This window comes from Tachypleus tridentatus, chromosome 13 (genome assembly GCF_004210375.1).
Source record: "Tachypleus tridentatus isolate NWPU-2018 chromosome 13, ASM421037v1, whole genome shotgun sequence".
Classification (NCBI taxonomy): Eukaryota; Metazoa; Arthropoda; class Merostomata; order Xiphosura; family Limulidae; genus Tachypleus; species Tachypleus tridentatus.
Window position 1 is genome coordinate 219,317,004 of NC_134837.1, and position 21,735 is coordinate 219,338,738.

At 35.5% G+C, this 21,735-nt stretch overlaps 1 protein-coding gene across 3 annotated transcripts in view; it reads right to left on the reverse strand.

Annotated features, from left to right (window-relative positions):
- The window catches only part of LOC143239615 (puratrophin-1-like), a 148,250-nt gene that overhangs the window by 20,696 nt on the left and 105,819 nt on the right, over positions 1–21,735 (reverse strand). For all 3 annotated transcript variants that reach the window (XM_076480894.1, XM_076480893.1, XM_076480892.1), the window contains one exon: positions 9,899–10,021. In XM_076480894.1, coding sequence (XP_076337009.1) covers positions 9,899–10,021 — 123 coding nt within the window. The remainder of the gene's footprint in view (positions 1–9,898; positions 10,022–21,735) is intronic.

Here is a 21,735-nt window from a genome sequence, read left to right on the forward strand (position 1 = left end):
GTTTCGCTAAGTGTTTGTAATCACACCGAACATTTACTTCATCCTCCTAACTGTGTGAAACGTTTAACTACGTTTTACTTCCTGTAAAATATTGCTTTTCCCACTTCCTATTACACATAATATTTATAGTCTTGGCCAAAACGTTTGCATATATTGATGCTATTATTAACATGCATGAAACAGTTACTGAATAAGTTCCCGAGTAGTAACAGAGAAGGTAGCGTACGATCGGACAAACACGTACGAGTTGTTTTGAGCATTTTTTTTGGTCAAACACACATACACACCTGTTTTATAGAAAATGGTGTACTTTTGGTCTAATTTTGTTTTGAAACAGATCAACGCTTTGTTCAGACAATTTCTCTGGACTTCGTGTAGAGTGACGCCTCGTCATGTGTCAGAAGTTACGGAGCGTCAAATTGTTCGATTGTTCAAAAATATGAAGCAAACGGATATTGTCATAACATTATGATATCCTCTATGTACTGTACGCAGAATGCTGAACTGTTATTCAGAAAAGTCCGCTGGTAGACGTAGGAAAACGTTGCCCGAGATGGTCGTGTTTTGAACAGGTTAACGCGTCAAGGTCGAAAGAAGTCTTTCAACATCTTACAGCAGGAATTATATAAATATGCATTCAAACAAGGTTATTTACAAGAAGGGCTGTCTACAAACTGATAGTAACCATAAATCACCTTGTTATTTGCCAAGAAAGCACGCCAACTTACAGTTAGGACATTAATGACATGTCATCTTTTCATACGAGTCCTGTTTCTGGGTTGTTAAATCTGATGGTAGGATTCGTGTTCGTCGTTTGCTTGGAGAACAAATGAGAGAAGACTGCCTTTCCCACAAGAGGTGGTGCAGTACATATTTAGGCAATCATTCGTCACATAATGTTCTTCATATCTTCCAGGGAAAAAGCCAATGGCGCCTCCTAAAGGCATCACACGGAGACGTTTGTCATTTTCTAGGGCAAGGCTTGGAAATAACTTTGTGTTCCAAAAAAGCAATGCCACTGCTTAAAGGATTTATCTCGACTAGAAGGACGTTACAAAATTTTCACGGTTAGCAAAGTTTCTATATTGTAATCTCATTGAAAACTGTCAGACAGAACTGATCCGGCAAATTGCTAACTATAATCCTGAACTAGCTACTGTAGCTGATTTCAACGTCTGACAGTCGTGACAGGCTGGGATGAAATCACGGTGGATTACATCAATAACCTGATCGACAGCAGGTCATGTCGTGTTGCACGAGGAGGACCAACCAAGTGATGAATGTTTAATATGAATTGATAAAACGTTACAATTCCATTTGTAACAGCTTGATTTTATATTTTGCCATTCTGTATGTTTTGCTAAGGTTTTGTTGTGATAGGTAAAATTCTGATTTACACGTTTCTACAGGTGTCTGATAAAATTATTTGCTGTTCTTATAAATTGTTCTTGACGTCCATAGAACCTATCTCATTATACAAATTATAAATGTAGATGTTTAACCTAAACATGCATTTCTCAGTTTGACAGGGCTAGGTGGTTTAACACACTCGACTCGTAATCCGAGAATTGCAGGTTTGAATCCCCGTCACACCAAACAAGCACACTCTTTTAGCCGTGAGGGGTTATAAATATACGATATATCCCACTATTCGTTGGTAAAAGAGTAGACCAAACGTTGGTGGTGGGTGATGATGACTAGCTGCCTTCCCTCTAGTCTTACACTGCTAAATTAGGGACGGATAGCACAAATGGCCCTCGTATAGCTTTGCGCGAAATTCAAAACAAAATAAACAAAAAATAGTTTGACAATACAAATATTTGAATCCCATCTTAGTAATAATTATCTTATGTGTTACAAAATAAACATTTTGGCCACAACTGAAGTATGTAGACGATAAATACTCGTACGTATGAAAGATGAAACGTAACCAAACATCTGTTTTTAAATCGCTAAATGACATAGTTGTATGTATTTATATGTATTAAAAAAACGTGTGTTTATTTTTGATAAGACATTTTGCTCTGCTTGAGAGTGTGTTATAAAGTTGGGACACTTCAGTAATTCTAATTAAATCTCTTGCGATTAAAACCTGAAAAAACAACAACAAAAAAGAACCAGTAAACCATGAAAAAAAGAAGAAAAAAGAAAGTTGAGCGACATCACAAACCCGAATGACAAACATGCGCAGTGGTCATACGTGAATTTCGGAACTATGCTTGCTTTCACACCAAGTGCGACCTTGATGTTTAACCTTACCATGAAACGTGTAATGTAGGGCAACTAAAAGTTGCAATGACCGCCATTTTCTTAAGCCTAATATACAAAGTTTCAAGCTTTTATCCCGATTACCGTGACTATAAAAACCTACCTCGCAGTTTTCATACACCAAAACAAACGATTTTTTTTTGTATGTGTATCCCGTTTCAAAACGAAATTTTATTACCTTATTTTGAGGTTGCACAATTTTGTTCGTTTAACACGTATTACTTAATCAGTTCAAAAGCCTTTGTTTTTATATGTCGTTAGAACATATCTTTGATAAATTGTTAAAGAAAAACAAAAACATCTTTTACACGTTTTACAGATTTAGCTGTTTGGTTAGTTCTTAGTAGTAGATTGCTCACAAATAATGATGTTCCATTCCTAACATAAACATGCAGAAAATAGTTAAAAGGATAAATAAAATATTAAATATATATTTAAAATATTGCCTGTCATTCATGTATATTTTTAATTTCGCACAGTTTCTCTTAATATGAATTAGAATAAGCGTTAGCAGTAATAACGTTTTAATACAATTATGAAGTCTTTAATTGTCAAGCTACGAAGATTAATAGCTTGTATGAAGAGTTATACTGAACTTGATAAAACTTAGGTGCGTGAATGTATGAAGGTACTAACGGATTAGTCGCCCTCTCGTATATTACACTAAACAGTGTATCACGCGCACTTAAGTTTTATGTAACCAGCACAATACGTCAAAAAGAGAATTAACTATAAGTTGTCACTTACCGCTTTCTCTTCAGTTTCTGACATCAGTTATTGATAACTTTCATGTTTGTCCCGTTTTTCAAATATTCGTGTTGTCACTACACAGTGTCATATCGAACTATCGCGGATTGATTGGACGCAGCATATAGACTCTGAAGAACGTTCAGCCACTTTGTGGCTCGTTTACGGATTGAGGGGTTTGTCGTCATGACGACCAGCGCTTGAATTTCAACGAATAAATAGATGCATTTAAGAAATTCATCCACTCCAGAAACTTAATACTATAGATTTAGAAACCCTGCAGTAAGAGGCCAGCCCTTTGTAATCAATTTCAGGAGTTTCAGATTTACATTAAATAAATAAATAGTTAAAGAAGGCTATTAATTTAACAGCGTCGTTCCATGTTTAGTTTTCAGCGAACTCTAGCATAGTTTGTAAAATCACAAAATGTTTCAGGTGCGTTTTTTGTTTATTTTATTCTGTTTTTTTAAATGATTGTAAGATAATTTGTCTGTTCGGGATATATTTTATCACCTGTCTCTTACGTTTCCAGCTGTACAAGTATAATTTGAATTGTCTCTACTTTCTTAGCAGCTTATTATGTTAGACAGAGGCCGAATACGTGACATCAAAACGATTTTGGAACCTTACCATGTCACTAAGGCCCGTGTCGGACATATGGTCATGCTGTATCTGTTTCTCAATAAAGTAAACACAGACCGTTGGTGGTTCTTCACAACAAACTTGCCGCGTCCATGGCATTTTAGGAAAATAAACAAACAAACAAGAGAACAGGATATTCATATACAATTCATAGCGGTTTTCAGTTTTTTCTTACATTTCAGTATTCTGCGATAGTTGAGAATGGCAGTGAGCCCGTCCCTACCTGATATCGTAAAAGTTGAGAAACGCTACTCTAAAACCCGTACACCAAAACCCTGCCTCGTAATTTCCATTGAAAAAGGCTCTGCCGTTAGACTGTCATGTTTAAAGCACATCACTCGTACTTACTGCTTTCTATCATACATTTACGTGGATAATTACTTCCCAGCACCCGTTTCAACAGTCCTAGCACACAAATTTTTGTGTTTATTTGCTTGTTAAAAATTAAGCACAAAGCTACAGAATCGGCTATCTGTGCTTTGCCCACCACGAGTATCGAAACCAGATTTATAGCATTGTGAGTCCGCAAACTATCCGTTGTGCCACTGGGGGGGGGCACACAAATTTACAAGCGACTTGACTGGTACGTTTTTGCATGAAATAAGATGAATACCTATTTTATTCTGCACCTGGTAGAGATACGTGACTGGTGATGGGACATATCGTGGATGCAACTTATGTACACGTGAGTTGTATTGCTTTTCCAGAAAGGGATATTTCATGATTATGTTTTGTACTATCCTGACATACGAATTCTTTCAAGTCTCTTTTTTGGATGATCCTGGTGACCCAAGTTGATCCACATTTCTTTGTTTTTCAAAAGCCACAAAAGAATTAGCACAAAGGTTCACCAACAAAATGGTCAAGTACATTTCAAAAGGCTCAGAAACTCGAGTACATTTGAATAGTTGGCTATTATTCTTCTTTAAGTTTGTTTGTTTAGAATTAAGCACAAAGCTACACAGTAGGCTGTCTGTGCTCCGTTCGCCACTGGTATCGAAACCCGATATATAGCGGCGTGAGGATTACGTATAATAAATTTCAAATCCCCGATATGAATACATCTTTATTGTCGGAATGTATACAAATTTGGCATCGGAAAGGAATATCACATACCTTTCCCAAAAAGTATCGTTTCTTAGCAATACCACAGTATATACACCATGCCTAGTTGCCAACCAATGTTTCAAAGATATTCTAATGCATAATGTTCCACCGAGGTTTTACATAAGTGATTATCACGAAACTCACTAAATTGTTAATTCAAAATATGCTGTAAAACGTAGCTTCCATCATAATCCTGCCGAAACAGATACCAAAACTGTTTTTCTTTTAACAACTGTGGAAGACATTGGCGCGGCATGACCCCAATGACATAATTAAAATCATGCTTTTAAAGGGTTACGAAGTAAACTAGATGAATCAAGGCAACCAGCATTCAAGGAAAAACCAAAAAACACACTCTAGAAACCAGAAAACGGAAAAGTCAAATTCTAGTACATATAATATCTAACCCATGACTTCTAAAAGGTTGTTTAATTAAATGACAATAACAGAAAAGGTGATATTCTATTAACTGTGGCGAATATGATGTTTGTGTACCTTATTTATATTAAATGTAACAAATAAATCATAATATAAAATTTATATGAAGATGCTTAGCTTTATAATATGGACTGAAACGCTTTTATCGTTTCAGTTGTATGTACGAAACTTAGATTTTTTTAATAAATCGTGTTTTAATTTGTTCCATCATCATCATTTACAAAATGAAAGTGTTTTTGCCAAAATATTTAAGTTAAAAAACGTCAAGAGTTTTACTTATCGGTATGTTAATATTATGATACCTCAAATGTACTTAAAAACATCTGTGTGCATTAACAGTTTATTATATAAAAAATCGTATCTGATTCTAAGTCTTTGATTTGATAACTTCGTGAGTTAATTTATATGTTAGGGTCCGTTCTGCCGGTAAAATATGGATTTTTTAATGTTTCCTTGTTACTAGCTTTTTAATTAATATTTGATCCTTGTGTTAAAAATCATAAGAATCTCACTCAATAAAAGTGAAATATTTGGGCTATCATGTTCTTTACAGTTATAGTAAAACTGTATTTTACGACCAGAAAACATTAGCCCTACCATCAGGGTAAAGGTCACGATGTGCTGGTTGGGAAAATAACATAGCTAGTCTGTATTCTGAGCAATAATTAATCAAACAAATATATCCTGAAGGTGCTCTTTAAGGATGTAACAGGACAATGTGTATATGTAATTGTTACAAAGCAGTGTGTCAAGAGTTGTAATAAGCTAATATATGTATGTATATATAAAGGGTATCTGTTTATGCAGTTTTTTACAAAGCAGTTGAAACGAAGAGTTCACGTATATATAAGGAATTCACTAGCTTCTTGTGTGGGCAACAAATATACTGTTGAGCTTTTAATGCTTGAAAGCGTCGAGTACAGCCTAACGGAAACGCTGTGGTCTAAGTTTGTTTGTTTGTTTTTTGTAATTTCGCACAAAGCTACTCGAGGGCTATCTGTGCTAGCCGTCCCTAATTTAGCAGTGTAAGACAAGAGGGAAGGCAGCTAGTCATCACCACCCACCGCCAACTCTTGGGCTACTCTTTTACCAACGAATAGTGGGATTTACCGTCACATTATAACGCCCCCACGGCTGAAAGGGCGAGCATGTTTGGCGCGACTCGGGCGCGAACCCGCGACCCTCAGATTACGAAGCGCACGCCTTAACGCGCTAGGCCATGCCAGGCCCCCTATCGAAACAAGTTTGTTTGTTTTTTTTTGAATTTCGCGCAAAGCTACTCGAGGGCTATCTGCGCTAGCCGTCCCTAATTTAGAAGTGTAAGACTAGAGGGAAGGCAGCTACTTATCACCACCTACCGCCAACTCTTGGGCTACTTTTTTTACTAACGAATAGTGGGATTGACCGTAACATTATAACGCCCCCCACGGCTGAAAGGGCGAGCACGTTTGGTGCGACGGGGGATTCGAACCCGCGACCCTCAGATTACGAGTAGAATGCCTTAACCCACCTGACGTAAAAATAAAAGTAAATTACCCACCCGGCCATGGCGGGCCACGAAACAAGTAAAATGCATACATTTGGCTTACAAGTAAGTTAGCATTTCACACCTCTCGATGTATTTCTAAATACAGAATTGATATTCCATAGTTTATATGTAATTGCATAAAACAGCGAATTTTGTTTGACTTTAAATGGAGCACATCCATAACCACACACAAAAATACCAACATTCTGTTTTATATCAAGTTTACAGGTACAGTATTATAAAATTCTTGATTTTTGTTATGTAAAGTTTATCAATAAATCATAAGAATAGTAGTTGATCTAAACCAGTAACAACATATTTTATATTTGAATGTGTAGACTGGTTACAACCGTATCAAGTTGTGAGAACGTTTGTTCGGTTTACATCAGTAATGCACTTCATACTTTCATTGCATTAAAATCGTCTTAATTATTTCTTAAACTTACTCCTTCAAAGTTAACCAGAAGTTAGTGGAGGGAATACCTGCAGTGTTTGGCCTTTTTCTCTTTACCCTAAAATTAGGGGGTGATATACTAAGAAACAACAAAATACTAGCGTTGTTTAACCTCTTATGTGTGGTTTTCATGTAAAAGGTTGTATTTGTATTGATAACAAAGCGACTAATAGTTTCCGTCGAGAACTCAGTCCGAGAACGACACCTAGTAATAAACTACACATTGAAAAATAAGGCAAGAAGAACACAAATTGCATATGTCAAACTTTATTAGTATCTTAACAGCAAAACGTTTACATTAACACCTTGTTTTAACGTCTCCTCCTACGGAAAAGGATGAAAACAAGAAGGGAAAAAATCATAAAGGTCAACAAATAAAAGTAAACAGTTGTTGTTTTTCAAGAGTTTAAAATGTAGGTAAATTACTTACAATCTTTGAAGCTAAACACGATCACAGCAGATCTATCAGACATGATGAATATCTGGGATAATTGCTGTGTATAATATAAATACGTGCACCAGATGAAGTGCATACAAACCTGTAATAAGGCTATATATATATATATACTGTATAGTAATAACTATTTTTGAATACCGCATTTTACAACTGCATGTTTATATTGGTATTATCACATAATGAAGGGTTGTTATATTTTCAAAGTTAAACAATTTATAAATTCTATTAATTTTTTAAAAAGAGATCAACATCTTGAATGGAATGTTAAATTTTAAGATTTAGATGTAGGTGTGTGTGTGTGTGTTCTTATAGTAAAGCCCCACTATGCTATCTGCTGAGTCCACCGCGGGGAATCGAATACATGTAGGCCCGATGACATACACCAAATATAAATGTGACTGTGCTAATTAATCAGGATTTAGTAAGCAGAACATAACGGTTATTAACTAGTGATTTCAGGTAACAGATCATTTGTTATCCTTATAACCAGTCAATAACTGTTTAATACCACACTACTACAGTTATTATGTATTAACTTCGTCAGTTAATCTATTTAATGACGTGTGTGTAACATCTGGAAAATCGGAAATGTTAACCATAACGCGCCAGCCAGGTTATAAAAGCTATTGTTCAGGTTATAAAAGTTCACATCATGACTTTAAGACAAAATTTTCTGTCTTGTGTCTTCTCAGTTGGTAAATATTTTAACTCAGTAAGAAATTTACTATCTGGTGAATCTGGTAATTTTGGTGAATGAAAATGAAATACACAAACATATTTTATTAATTTCGATTTAAACTATTTTATAGTCTGAAAGTCGATTCCTGCAATTTAGCTCTAGAACTTTAAATTTCTTCTACCAAGAAGTAATTTGATTACAGTTGAACTAGAATTTTAAACTCATGGATAAAAACTGTTTACACTTCGTTCTTTATCAGAAGAAGATATTACAATTATAAATTCAGAGATCTAATTGGGCTGAAAATTGTTAACTACACTCTGTTTAATCTAAATCTATTTTTATCTAGTTAGATATTATAGAAAACTTACCGAAATACACTTAAATTTAAAAATAATTTATTGTGTGTGATTAAATTACATAAAAATGTTTATTTGTTTGTTTTTTGAATTTAGCGCAAAGCTACACGAGGGCTATCTGCGCTAGCCGTCACTATTTTAGCAGTGTAAGACTAGAGGGAAGGCAGCTAGTCATCACCGCCAACTCTTGGGCTGCTCTTTTACCAACGAATAGTGAGATTAACCGTCACATTATAACACTCCTACGGCTGAAAGGGCGTGCATGTTTGATGCGACGGGGATTCGAACCCGCGACCCTCAGATTACGAGTCGAACGCCTTAACCCACCTGGCCTATATAAAAATAAAAGTAAATTACAAAAAAAATAAATGAAATTGGATTTCATTAAAAATTAATCAATCCACTACATACTAGAAAGTAGTTACAAAAATAAAACAAGTTTAATGCACATATTAGCCAGTGGCGCAGCTGTAAGTTTGGGGTCTTAAAACGCTAAAAACTTGGTGTTCAATCCTCTCAGTTAATAAAGCGCAGATGTCCTGTTGTACAGCTCTACACTTAAGAAAACAAGCATCAATTGTTATAAACTGGAATCTATATTCTAACAAATCTGAAAAATATCATTGAAGAACAAATACCTTCCTTCGTCATGACGAGAAACTTGAAGGCGACCTGAGAAGGTCGAAACGTTGTTCTGTACTTGGTTTTAATTAGATTTAATACCCATGCCAGTAGTCTTAAGAATACATAAATACCTACCTTCTGAAAGTGTTTGATTATCAGCTTGTTATTTGTTTGTAATTTAAAGTTTGTTTCCGCGTGATTCCTTTTCCTTTGTTTATTAATAAATCACACTGGATTAAATATAGCAAAACTCGGCTTATATTATTACAACTTGCAGTTGAGACAGCGAGGGGGGGATGATCTCTTATTAATAGAAATAGATTTTAACGGAAACTTCATTATACTAAAGACACATTAAAACGACAGGTTTTATAATTTTTTTATAAAGGTTTTTTTTAACTTTGTCACGGTAAAATATAATTTTATATATGAACATGCAGTAAAGAAATTTAGTGGAAAATCAAAAAATCAAAAATCGCAACAGTACTCGAACCTATGATCTTCTGTTTCCGAGTTATCTACTCTCTTTTTCACGAAGTAAAAACAAATGTCCTTAAAATGTAAAACATACTACTTTCAACACGTCCACACTTACCATAGCTAGGAAATAAAACTTGTCGAACTCTTCCTCTTGTCCTTTAATACCAGGCAAGGTATCTGCAACCGTTTGATGTTTGTCAAGCGCATCTTGCCCTGCATGACACAGCCAGTCCAACACCTAGTAGAGGAAATACGAAGCTCTTAACTTCAACAATCCAACATATTGCTTCATTTCACAGTTCTTAACATTTCAGTCATGATGTCCCGTTAGAATTATACAAATGCATTAAGAAACGAAATGGTGCAAAATATAAAACAAGTGCATATATTACAATCTGTTAAAAAGGAAGTAAACATCGACGTAATTCAATTCCATTGTAATTAACTATGACTCTCTTACAAATGTCTCGTCATCTATTTAGTGACAAGTACGAAAGGATTAACGAGATTCCCACTGTCCCTATCTACTATCTAGCGAAACCACAGCCAAGGGTGTGTGCGGGCTTAGAGAAATTAGTGATGTCCAATTTTAGGTTCAGAAAAAGAGAAAGGATTTCAAACGCTTTTAACGTTATTTAATCAATAATGTATGTTCCATTATTATTAATTACTTCCTGCCAACGATTCACAACCTTCTGAATGCCACTTCTATAAAAGTCAAAGCAAGCCTCTTTTCTTTCAGTGCAATACTTAAAGCGCTCTAACTGTTGACAATAGAAGTCTGATATAATCGTTACATTGAGTGGCAGCAATTCAAAGTGGATCACACCAGCAATATCCCACCAAACGCTTAACAAGACTTTCCTAGGGTGAAGGTCCATTTTGGTCTGTGCTTCAGCCAGTTTACCTGCATTGAGCCATTGTCTGCAGTGCTTAACGTTTTTATAAAATATCAATTTTTCATCTCCAGTCACTAACCTGTCCAAAAAAGGTGAGTTATGTTCACGAGAGTGCAAAAATGCCCACTCTTGCTCTAAGGTTGGTTTCTTTCAGATCATGGGGGACACATTTTCCAAGTTAAAGGTGACAGTGAACTGTTGAATGGGTTCAATTAAGCTTCTGTGCTATTTCTTCAACTGTTACAACACAATCTTCATCACGTGCAGTCAGCAGCAAGTCACCATTAAATTCAACAGGACGACCTGAACGTGGCGCATCACTTAAGCTGTAGTCACCTGATCTGAACTTATGAAACCACCTTCGACATGTTCTTTCATTGAGAGACTCCATACTATAAACACCTTGAATGTTTCGTATAGTTTCTGCTGCACTATTGACCTTTTGAACTCATAAAGCATTATATGCCTAATGTGCTCCTCAGACACATCCATCTTCATAAGGCTTTATCTGATTAACGATATGAAAAAGTGGAGTTGGGTTAGTTTCTTTTATTTGTCTGAACATTTTTATACATGTCTTATTACATATTTTAGTCATTAAAGCCTTCTACAAAGATAGAAATGATGATGCACTTTCTGTATTAAATTTTCAGACATTACTTATGAGGTAAACTGATGTATATATAAAATTTAACATATTTAAATTATACCAATTATTAGGACTTAAAGGCTGAAGATATTTATTTCTACTCATAACCTTTAAGCTTCATGACACAACAGTTTGGTTCGTTGTGGTAGTTCTAATAGACAAAAAATAGAGTTGTCCTAAGGAAATATCTTGCATATATTGCGAACCGTAGTGTCTGTCCAAGCGTTTGACTTCCGTTTGAAAAGTGTCGCACGCAAGGTAAGCGTCAAACACTCACTCTTGAAATGCTGGTAGAACAGACATAAATAATACAGATGATATATTTTATTTCCCAAGCAGAATATTCTACACTACCTTGATAGGAATAAATCACACTACATTCGCATTTCAAAGTTTTATGTAACTTAATGAATAAAGATATGGATTTACCATACGTGATGGGCGGTTCAAGTAGCTCTCTCTTTCTCTGTCTCTTGTATGGGTATTTTGGTATTGATGTTTATCTACCCAGGAGGGTCAGGTTTCGTTAACCTTTTCCGCCTTCTTTCAAATTTTGGTTTTACAACTGTCAAGTGTATTTGTATACGGTACATGATGGCCAGAGTAACCCGCACTTACTCAGGACCCTTTTAGGGCAATGTCCATGCACAATCTATACATACACTTGGTGCAAATAAATCATTTCTCTTATAGTTCCGTAGATTATTTGCACTTTCATCAGTTAGGTATTACCTATGAAACGTTTACATAAAAATCCCTTTCATTGTTTAGTAATTAATCCCTAATCTAATGTGGAGTCTAGTTTATAGGTGGCCTTTTATTTATTTATTTTTATTTAGAAAATATATATTCATTGGGGAAAGGTGCTTCGATCTGTCCTTATCATGTAAACAATATCTGTCAAGTTCGCTTACTAGTTCATTTTTCTCCAATTTTTGTCAAAATAATTTATTTTGCTATGTAGGAGTCTATCTGCTATTGTTTCCATGTGAGCGTATTTATGCATGAATTCAGATGATGTAGTTGTAAGTACTTTATAAGCTGTTGTGAGTAGTGTATTTTGTATTGTTTGTAGTACATAGTTTTTACTTACATATCCATGCAGGCTTTGCATAGTCAATGACAAGTCTAATGCATGTTTTATATATTTGTATGATGTTGTCTGCCGTAGCTCCACTATTTTTGCCAGTTAGACTCCTAGCATAGTTTGTTCTTCGCCAAATTTTTGTCCTAATATTATTTATGTGGTTTACCCACGCAAGTTTTAAGTCAAACATAAGACCTAAAAATTTTGCAGATGTAAGAGTCTGGAGTAGTTCTACATTCATATAGATCTGTGGTTGTGTTTAGTTAACTTAATGAATACAACTAGTTGTGTTTTAGTTGTGTTTATTTTGATTCTATATTTTTAACAATATTCACTTATTCTATTTAATTGTGGTTGTATATTTGTGGCTGCTACTGCTGGTGTTGGCGCACTTTTCCAGACTGCCACATCGTCTGCAAACTATGATGAGTATCATTATTTGGATCTTTCAGAGGCATATTATTCATGTACATGATGAATAAGATAGAGCTAACCACCCCTCCTTGAGGAACACCAGCTTCCGGAGTGAAACTCTCAGAGAAGGTCTCTTCAATATTTATTCTACATGATCTGTTTACCAGTAAGTTTGATAGCCAGCGAATACTTCCCCATGGCAGTCCCATTTCTTGCATTCGGAACCGGAGACCGTTATGCCATACAGTGTCGAATGCCTTCTCAATATCGAGAAAGCAAGCGACAGTGCATTCTTGTTTATTAAAACTATCAACAATTGCTTCGGTTAATCTGACTAGGTGGTCAGTTGTTTGTCTGAATTTTCTGAAACCATTTTGTTCTTCTGGTAATGTTGATGTTATCTCCTGGAATGTGGAGAGTCTGTTACTGATTATTCTCTCCAGAATTTTACCTACACAGCTGGTCAGGCTGATTGGTCTGTAGTTATTTGGGTTATTGGCTGACTTTCCTTCTTTATGGAACATTAATACATTTGCATGCTTCCAAGAAACCGGGATATAACCAGAATATAATGATAGATTAAAAATTGCTGTGAGATGTTCAAATAACTTCGGAGTGCCTTTCTTAAGAAGAATGGTTTGTATACCATCTTCTACTGGTGATTTATTTTTGGTGTTTCTTGTTGCTTCTATGAGTTCTTGTGCTGAAATTGTGTTTGTGTTGTTGGTTTGATAGTTATTTAAGTCTACTGGGAAGAGTGGTTTGAATAGTTCACTGTTATTCATTATAAAGTTATTTGCTTTATTATAGAAGTGTGTGTTTATATTTGGGTCGTTGTGCGTTTTAAACGTTTTCAAGTTGTTGTTTGAATATTTCGACGTTTTTTTTATTTGTATATGCTGTGGTATTATTGTGTTCTAGTGACGGGTATTTTCTTGTTGCTGTATCTTCATTTATTAGTCTTTTTAGGTGTGTCCAAAATTGTTTCGGATCTGTTTTCTCATTAAATTTGGTGCAGAAATCGTCCCATTTTTCTTGTTTTAATAATTTAACTTCTGTTCTAGATTTGGTTTCTTATTCTATTTGTTTGTGTTTTTAATTCGCTGTCTCTTGTCTCCGTGTATTTTCTTCTTAGTTGTCATCTGTGCTTAATTAGTGTTAACAGTTGTTTATGCGGTTTCCATGTATTATTTATAGTTTTGTTGTTGTTGTTTTGGTATTGTCTGATTTGCTTTACGTAGTTCATAGCTTGTTTGTTCGTTTTTGAATTTTGCGCAAAGCTCCACGAGGGCTATCTGCACTAGCCGTACCTAATTTAGCAGTGTAAGGCGAGAGGGAAGGCAGCTAGTCATCACCACCCACCGCCAAGTCTTGGACTACTCTTTTACCAATGAATAGTTGGATTGACCGAAACATTATGACGCCCCCACGGCTGAAAGGGCAAGCATGTTTGGTGTGACGGAAATTCGAACCCGCGACCCTCGTATTACGAGTCGAGCGCCTTAACCACCTGGCCATGCCGGGCCTGCAACTCAGAGCTTTGTCTCCGAGTGAAACCAAGAATGCAACACAATTATCCATTTTAAAGTTCATGAAATAATTTAAACTGAAAGACTAACTTAAACGTTTCCCATCACTGGGAACGGGTAAGTTCGCTTGTTGTTGATAATGCATCAATGTTATATTATTTAATTTCGAAATATTTCAATTCTACTTTGAAACAGATTTATTGCTATTATGTAGTAACCATATAAATAATTTCACACGCATACAGTTTAGACAGACATGGGTAAACGTAATTTTTGTTGTTTGGTGAATTTCGCACAAAGTTACTCAAATAGTGGAAATTTGATCATCGCTTACATAAAGTAAGTGCTGATTTTTTATTGTCATAATGAGGTACGAACCACGGATCCACAGCACGAACTGCTAATCATTCGACTAAGCTCGGTTCGTTAACATAATTTCACACGTTTGTCACACCTTAGATATAGATCAGTAAACACGACAATCCTTCAAACAATTTCCTCTGACACAAGTTAAACATACATATATAAAAGATACGTTGTACAGGCAAAATACTCATATTGCAAACAGAAACTTGAGCGTGTTTACATTTTCATGAGTATTGGACGGTAATCATAGGTTTGATACAGTTTAGACAGACACGGGTAAACGTAATTTTTGTTGTTTGATGAATTTCGCACAAAGTTTCTCAAATAGTAGCATTTTACCATTACTTACATAAAGTACCCATTCTCCTAAATTACAGATCGCGATTTTTTTTTTTTTAATTTCGTAATGAGGCGCGAACCGGAATAGAAACTTAAGCATGTTCACATTTTCAAGAACAATGGAAGCTTTTATATCATTAAAAATAAAGTGAATGATGCTGAACTGTATGAAGTTAAAATACTGTATGTTTCAGTAAGCGATACTAAATACGAGTATACGAAAATACAATTTTCTTTTATGGAACATATAAATATGTAATACAATAATAACCGTCTTAATAGCGCCACTCTTGTTTACTTGTGAACCTCCAGGTAGCTCAGTGGTTAGCCCGAAGATTTATATTACTAAAAATTGGGGTTTAAACCCATAGTGGTCACAGTACAGATAATCTATTGTGTAACTTTGCGCCTACAACAAACAAACGATCAATTACTTTATTTTCATTTGGTTGTAAAACCACTTGGACACAAAACAAAAAAAAACCTTACAAAATGCTTTTATCATTTGGAATTTATCTGACAGTTTATGTCATAACTTCTTGAAAAGAATTAGAATGTCTGGTTTAAAATTGGTGTAGAAATAAGAATAGATGATAAGGGCTTTTGAAATTAACGTAACTGATACATTCCTGACAGTATTATTTATAACAGAAGGAACTGCGTATAAACTTCACAGTGTCTATAAATGAAAACCTTCAACCAATCAATGATTATGTGTTGAAAAGTAATATAGATTACTTTTATGTTCTAGAACAGGTAAACTATTCTATATAGGAACTAATCTTTTGCCTTAAATACTAATAAATATCATGCATGCTGTGCGCGCAAGTATTTTATAGTTGTATCAATCGTTTGTGGTTGTCTGAAAAAAGTTACATCACCGTTCTATAGAGGTCACTACAATGTATGTTCGTTGCAATAAAATATAGTGGTATTAATTCATAAAAGAGAGAAAACAAAAAGTTTGCACAGCATTACTACCAAAATACAGTGATTGTTTCTTGATAGCATCAACTACTACTCTTATTCTAATCTTCCAGACCACAATAAGGGTGGCCTAAAAAAATCCACTCAACATAGAAGAAGCATGAACGATGCAACCAGGCTGTGTATTGTACTGTGACTCGTCTGAGCTAAATGGAATTTATCTGGCTTGAAAAATGTGTGTCTTTATCAACTGATTTAATAGAACTATCTTATACTTGAACTTACAGAATGTTCACGAAATGGATACGTGTTTGGTTTTCAGCTATACGTGCTGTTAGTTAATGGGTTTGTGTATAATTTAGTAGAAAGACAAGGCAAAGAAGGCGTAGATCCGACATGATCTCACGACTTTATTAGCCTACATTTAAATTATAGTGTGTATGTTTAAAGGCTTAAAATTTTCCTATGAAGTGATGACCCTGCATCGTGTTATGGGTGTCTCTTTAAAGAAAGAGTATATCGTGTGACCTAATGAGAAAGAATTCATCGATTTTTTTCTTCACAAAACTCAAATGAAGTATGCACAGTTATTAATGACCCACATATTTTATAGAAACGTTGCTTAAGGTTCATACATATACGTACATGAATGTTATACAACATAAAGATCAAATTATTACTATAGGAAATCCAGATATGGTCACACTTGTTAACTTGTATCGTATTTCTTGAAGCATTTTACTCGTTAATAAGTGACGAGAGGACATTCAAAAAGACATATTGTGATATATTAATTGTTTGGGCTATTTACGAGAATATAGATTATACGAATTAGAATATACATTACTTGATCATCTCGCAGATTTTTACATTTTTTTTACCTCAGAATGCTATGACTTGTACACTTGTGTTTAAAAGTTAATAACGCAGAAGTGTGGCTACTTAACTAATACACGTTAACACTAAACAAACAGTAAACCTTCTTTACAGTCTAACGAAGAGCAGGTCATAATATATGACGTCACGCTGTATTTAACTGTATATAGGAGATTAGGCCAATACAATAACGTCTACCTAATGACGCATGATCATGACTTTTTGCTCGCCCGCGAAACAATAAAAAACTCGATAAGCTGAAATCCGCGAAGACTAAACACGACGTATTCGACATCAGTCGACTTTGGTCAATAAATAATTTATATTTATCTTTGTACACATTCTGCAAAACTTGTGAAAGTAATTAAAGTGGTCATTTTGTTATTTTTCAATGCAATAAAACGTGAATTAATTATTAAATAAAGTATACAAACAAAATGTTAAATTTCAATGAAGACTATATCGTCTTCGTTTTGTTCAAACGGAAGGCTACAAAATACGCCCTTTGTACTTTGCCTACTGCGGGTATCAAAACCTAATATTAACATGATACTTAACGTCGAGCCACAGGTAAGCAACAAGAGACAAATATATATGTTGAGAAAACAGCTATAAACTTACTGGCACATCACAATAATCACCAAAGGCAGATTTAACCACCTTATTTTTAACTGCTCTAGTAGGAATTTCAGATAAAAGATGGCGCTTATTGTTGCACGAAGCTTCCTCACTATGAAAACTTGTGGGCCTGGCATGGCCAAGCGCGTAAGGCGTGCGACTCGTAATCCGAGTGTCGCGGGTTCGCGCCCGCGTCGTGCTAAACATGCTCGCCCTCCCAGCCGTGGAGGTGTATAATGTGACGGTCAATCCCACTATTCGTTGGTAAAAGAGTAGCCCAAGAGTTGGCGGTGGGTGGTGGTGACTAGCTGCCTTCCCTCTAGTCTTACACTGCTAAATTAGGGACGGCTAGCACAGATAGCCCTCGATTAGCTTTGTGCGAAATTCCAAAAAACAAACAAACAAACATGAAAACTTGTAAACATTTAACTGTAAGATACCTAACGCTGAATCTAGCGAAGCAAGATTAGTTATAAATAAGGCATGAAAATAAGTATAGAAATATATATTTAAAAGAGCTAATTAATATGGGCTACCAACGAAATGCCACGGTGGTGTCTCAACACAACGTTTTTGTCGGTAATATAATGCTATAAACAGATTTGTAACTAAAGCTATTGATGTTGTTATCGTTCTGTCGCGACCTACAAGAGACAATGTGTACTTGAACCATTATTACTGTAGAACTAGTATTGGGAATTTAGAATGACGTATATAGTAATATTTCCCATGATACTGTAGTGATGAATAACACGAACTACCTTAAAAAAGTAATCACACCTTCAAGCTTTACAAATCCTAAACTTACGTTTTGATGTGAAGGTAGGGATGTAACAGAACATCTGAAATTCGAATTTTCGGCCTGAACGACACTTGCGCACGTTGGAGAAACAGCCATGTCAATGACTCCAAAGGTTCAGGTATTACCGTCTTTGACCGAGGTGGGAGGAACTAGCCACAACTTCCTAGCTTCGAACTTTTCTTTGAACAGAGTAACGGAATTTTGTTTGTCGAATTTTGAGCAAAGCAATATGAGGGCTATTTGCACTATCTTTCCTTACATTTGAAGTGATAGGCTAAAGAAAAGGCAGTTGGTTAGTCAACATCACACATTGCCAATGTTTTGGGTTTTTGTTACTAACTAATACTGAAATTGGCCGCAACTTCATAATGATTCCATGGCTGGAAAGTAGAACATGTTCGGTGACAGGTTTAAATCCTGTGAACTGCAGACTGCGAGTCAATCACTCGAACTACCAGAACTGTGTATAACGGATTTGATTTATTTTGATAACGCGCCTAGAGCCGAGAGAGCGGAGCGTATTCAGAGACACCAAGTCTCGAATCTTGGACTCCCTGATTGACATTACGGCAGGTTAAGCACTAGGCCATGCTCGTCCACAAAGTACTTATACCTAACAAAACGAGAGAGTAATTCTCTTAAAGGACACCTAATGCCATATGAGGTAATACAGCAGGAACTTTATAACATCAGGTGCATTTCGTTCCACAGGAGAACAGGAGAAAATTAAGTATGAGCCATCGTACGTTTGTTTCAAGAATAAGTTCATGACCTCAGTTAAAATATGCCAACTACTTACCAAGGGACGTCGTTTCTTCAATAAAATGTTAAAGGTCACTTCTCATTATTAGCTGTCGACTAGCTGTAAACAATTTATAGTTGTGATGTTACCCTGTCAACGTTTCTTCGTAACCAGGCAACACGCCTGGAGTGAAAATGTCAAATGCGATTTTGAACGCGTAATTATATTATTCCTTGTTTAAATCGAGAAAATAATAAAAAAATAAAATAAAACCATACAAAACATTCAAAGCAATAACATGTCATTGGTTTCGTTGTTGAAACACGATATAACAAAATAAATTCATTGTATAGTTTTAAGTATTTTTATTAAGCGTTTCAAGGTTTGTAAATATCGAAACCAATTTAAAAGGAAGGTTAACATTTTTTATAAGCCTATCAATTCACGTGGCATTACGCAACAATTATTTTTTAAAGATATGTTGCTATAATGGTTTTAAATTCTCAAACACTTTCAAAATTCTTGAATCCGACAGAATAATGGCTTTGATTGGGTAAAAATTATTTTTAAAATGCTACAATTACTTACATCATAACAATTTTGTAAAAAGAAATGATTAATGTAGCGAATATTATATTATCAACATTGGAACCAGTAAGGAGCAAATCCTAGGTATTCTGGAAGGGCAGCAGCGCCAAATACAAAATAAAAATAATGTGCGTGTTTTCTTATAGCAGAGTCACATCGGGCTATCTGTTGTGTCCACCGAGGGGAATCGAATCCCTGATTTTAGCGTTGTAAATTCGGAATCTTACCGCTGTCCCAGCTGGGGACATAAAATTAATAATTAAAATATTAGCAAATATTAGTTTTATATATTTGTTGTTCTTAGCCTCGTTTCGGGTGAACGCCCTCTTTCGGGTTTAGCGGTTGATATTGCATTTATTAGTATCGTCTACAAAACTGGTAAAGAGCAGGCTTCGGAGACAAAAAATCTTGAAAATATCATAGTATTGCGATCACTTGGAAGTGTCTCGTCTTTCAACAACTCCACGTGTGTGTCACATCGTGTTCACGGTCTGTGAAGATCAAGGCTGCAGTGAACCAACCAGTGAAGACAGGTCGCAGCATTTCTACTATCACGTTCAGTTAACATACGGACAATTGTTTACTGGTGGAAAGCTACACGAGTGCACGAGAGCGCAATATGAAACACCAATAAAAAACTGATAAGAAAATCCGGTTTAATTTGACCGAAGTTTTAAGTTACTAATAATAAACAAACAAATATTTGTTTTATAGGAATAATCGTCTGACAATACTAATGTAACCTTGACGACCCGACAGCAGGTTTGTACAGTGTGTTACTGAAAGTCTCGTCATATGCTTTTCCTTTATAATTCCAATTACAGCATTTCTGTAAGAACGTATTGTTTAAAGAAAGGGTGTTTATTACACACTATCACCTGTGGATTTTTACGACCTCGTTGCATGGTTTGTCGTTAAGTAAAAAAAAGGCTACATAATGGGCTCTGTGTATCAAAACTTGATTTTTTTAGTGTTAAAAGCCTTCAGACTTACCCGTAAGCTAGGACGGAGACTAATACACAGAAATTAATGTTAACGTGCTGTTTGTTTGTTTTTAATTTCGCGCAAAGCTACTCGAGGGCTATCTGTACTAGCCGTCCCTAATTTAGCAATGTAAGACTAGAGGGAAGGCAACTAGTTATCATCACCCACCGCCAACTCTTGGGCTACTCTTTTACTAACGAATAGTAGGATTGACCATTATAACGCCCAAACGGCTGAAAGGGCGAGCATGTTTGGTGCGACGGGGATTCGAACCCGTGACCCTCAGATTGCGAGTCGAATGTTTTAACCCACCTGGCTATCCCATAACGTGCTGTTTTATCTTTAAGTGGAAATGCGAATGACTTAGCAGCTGAGAAGCTAAAGTCACGCGATTTTTTTTGCAACTTAACAAGTGTGTTACGTACTGACGCACATATTCTTAAATGGAGTTATCGCTCCTACGTCCATATCACTGAAGTAATTCATTAGCCATATTCTAACCGATTAATATTGCCCTTTTCCTTTTATGGTTATAAAATTTCCAGTCAGATTCTTTACGTAGATCACTGATTTCGTTAGCTGAAACATCAAAGTGCAAAGATTTATGTCCAAGTTCCATTGTTCGATTACAGTAAAATTACAATTGGCTACATGCATTCCCTTTGGTCCATCAGCTTAAAATTATCTCCCCCCCCCCCACATAGCCAATAGAATTTCATCTTTCTATTACCACACGCTTCATTATTTTCCCAAGTATGATTTTTTTTTTCATCTTTTACACAAAGCTATTAGTCCCTTATTCTGAAGCATCTTTATACCAACGAAAAGTGTGATCGACTTTTACATTATAATACAGCTGAATTTTTGTCGGGAGAACATTTTTGGTGAAGAATTCGGAACCGCGACTTGTAAATTCAAGTCTAGTACCTCAACGAACAGGCCATTTCAGACCCTGAAATATGTTCATAGTACACTCTATTTGCGCTGTATTGGTATTTTACCGATCGAAATTAATAAACGCAACTTTGTTTTTATACTGCGTGTATACAAACGTGGGTGAACAGTATAAAACAAATTAAATGTTACGCTAATGTTGATGCTAGTTAGAAAAAGAGAACGCATGATTCAACGA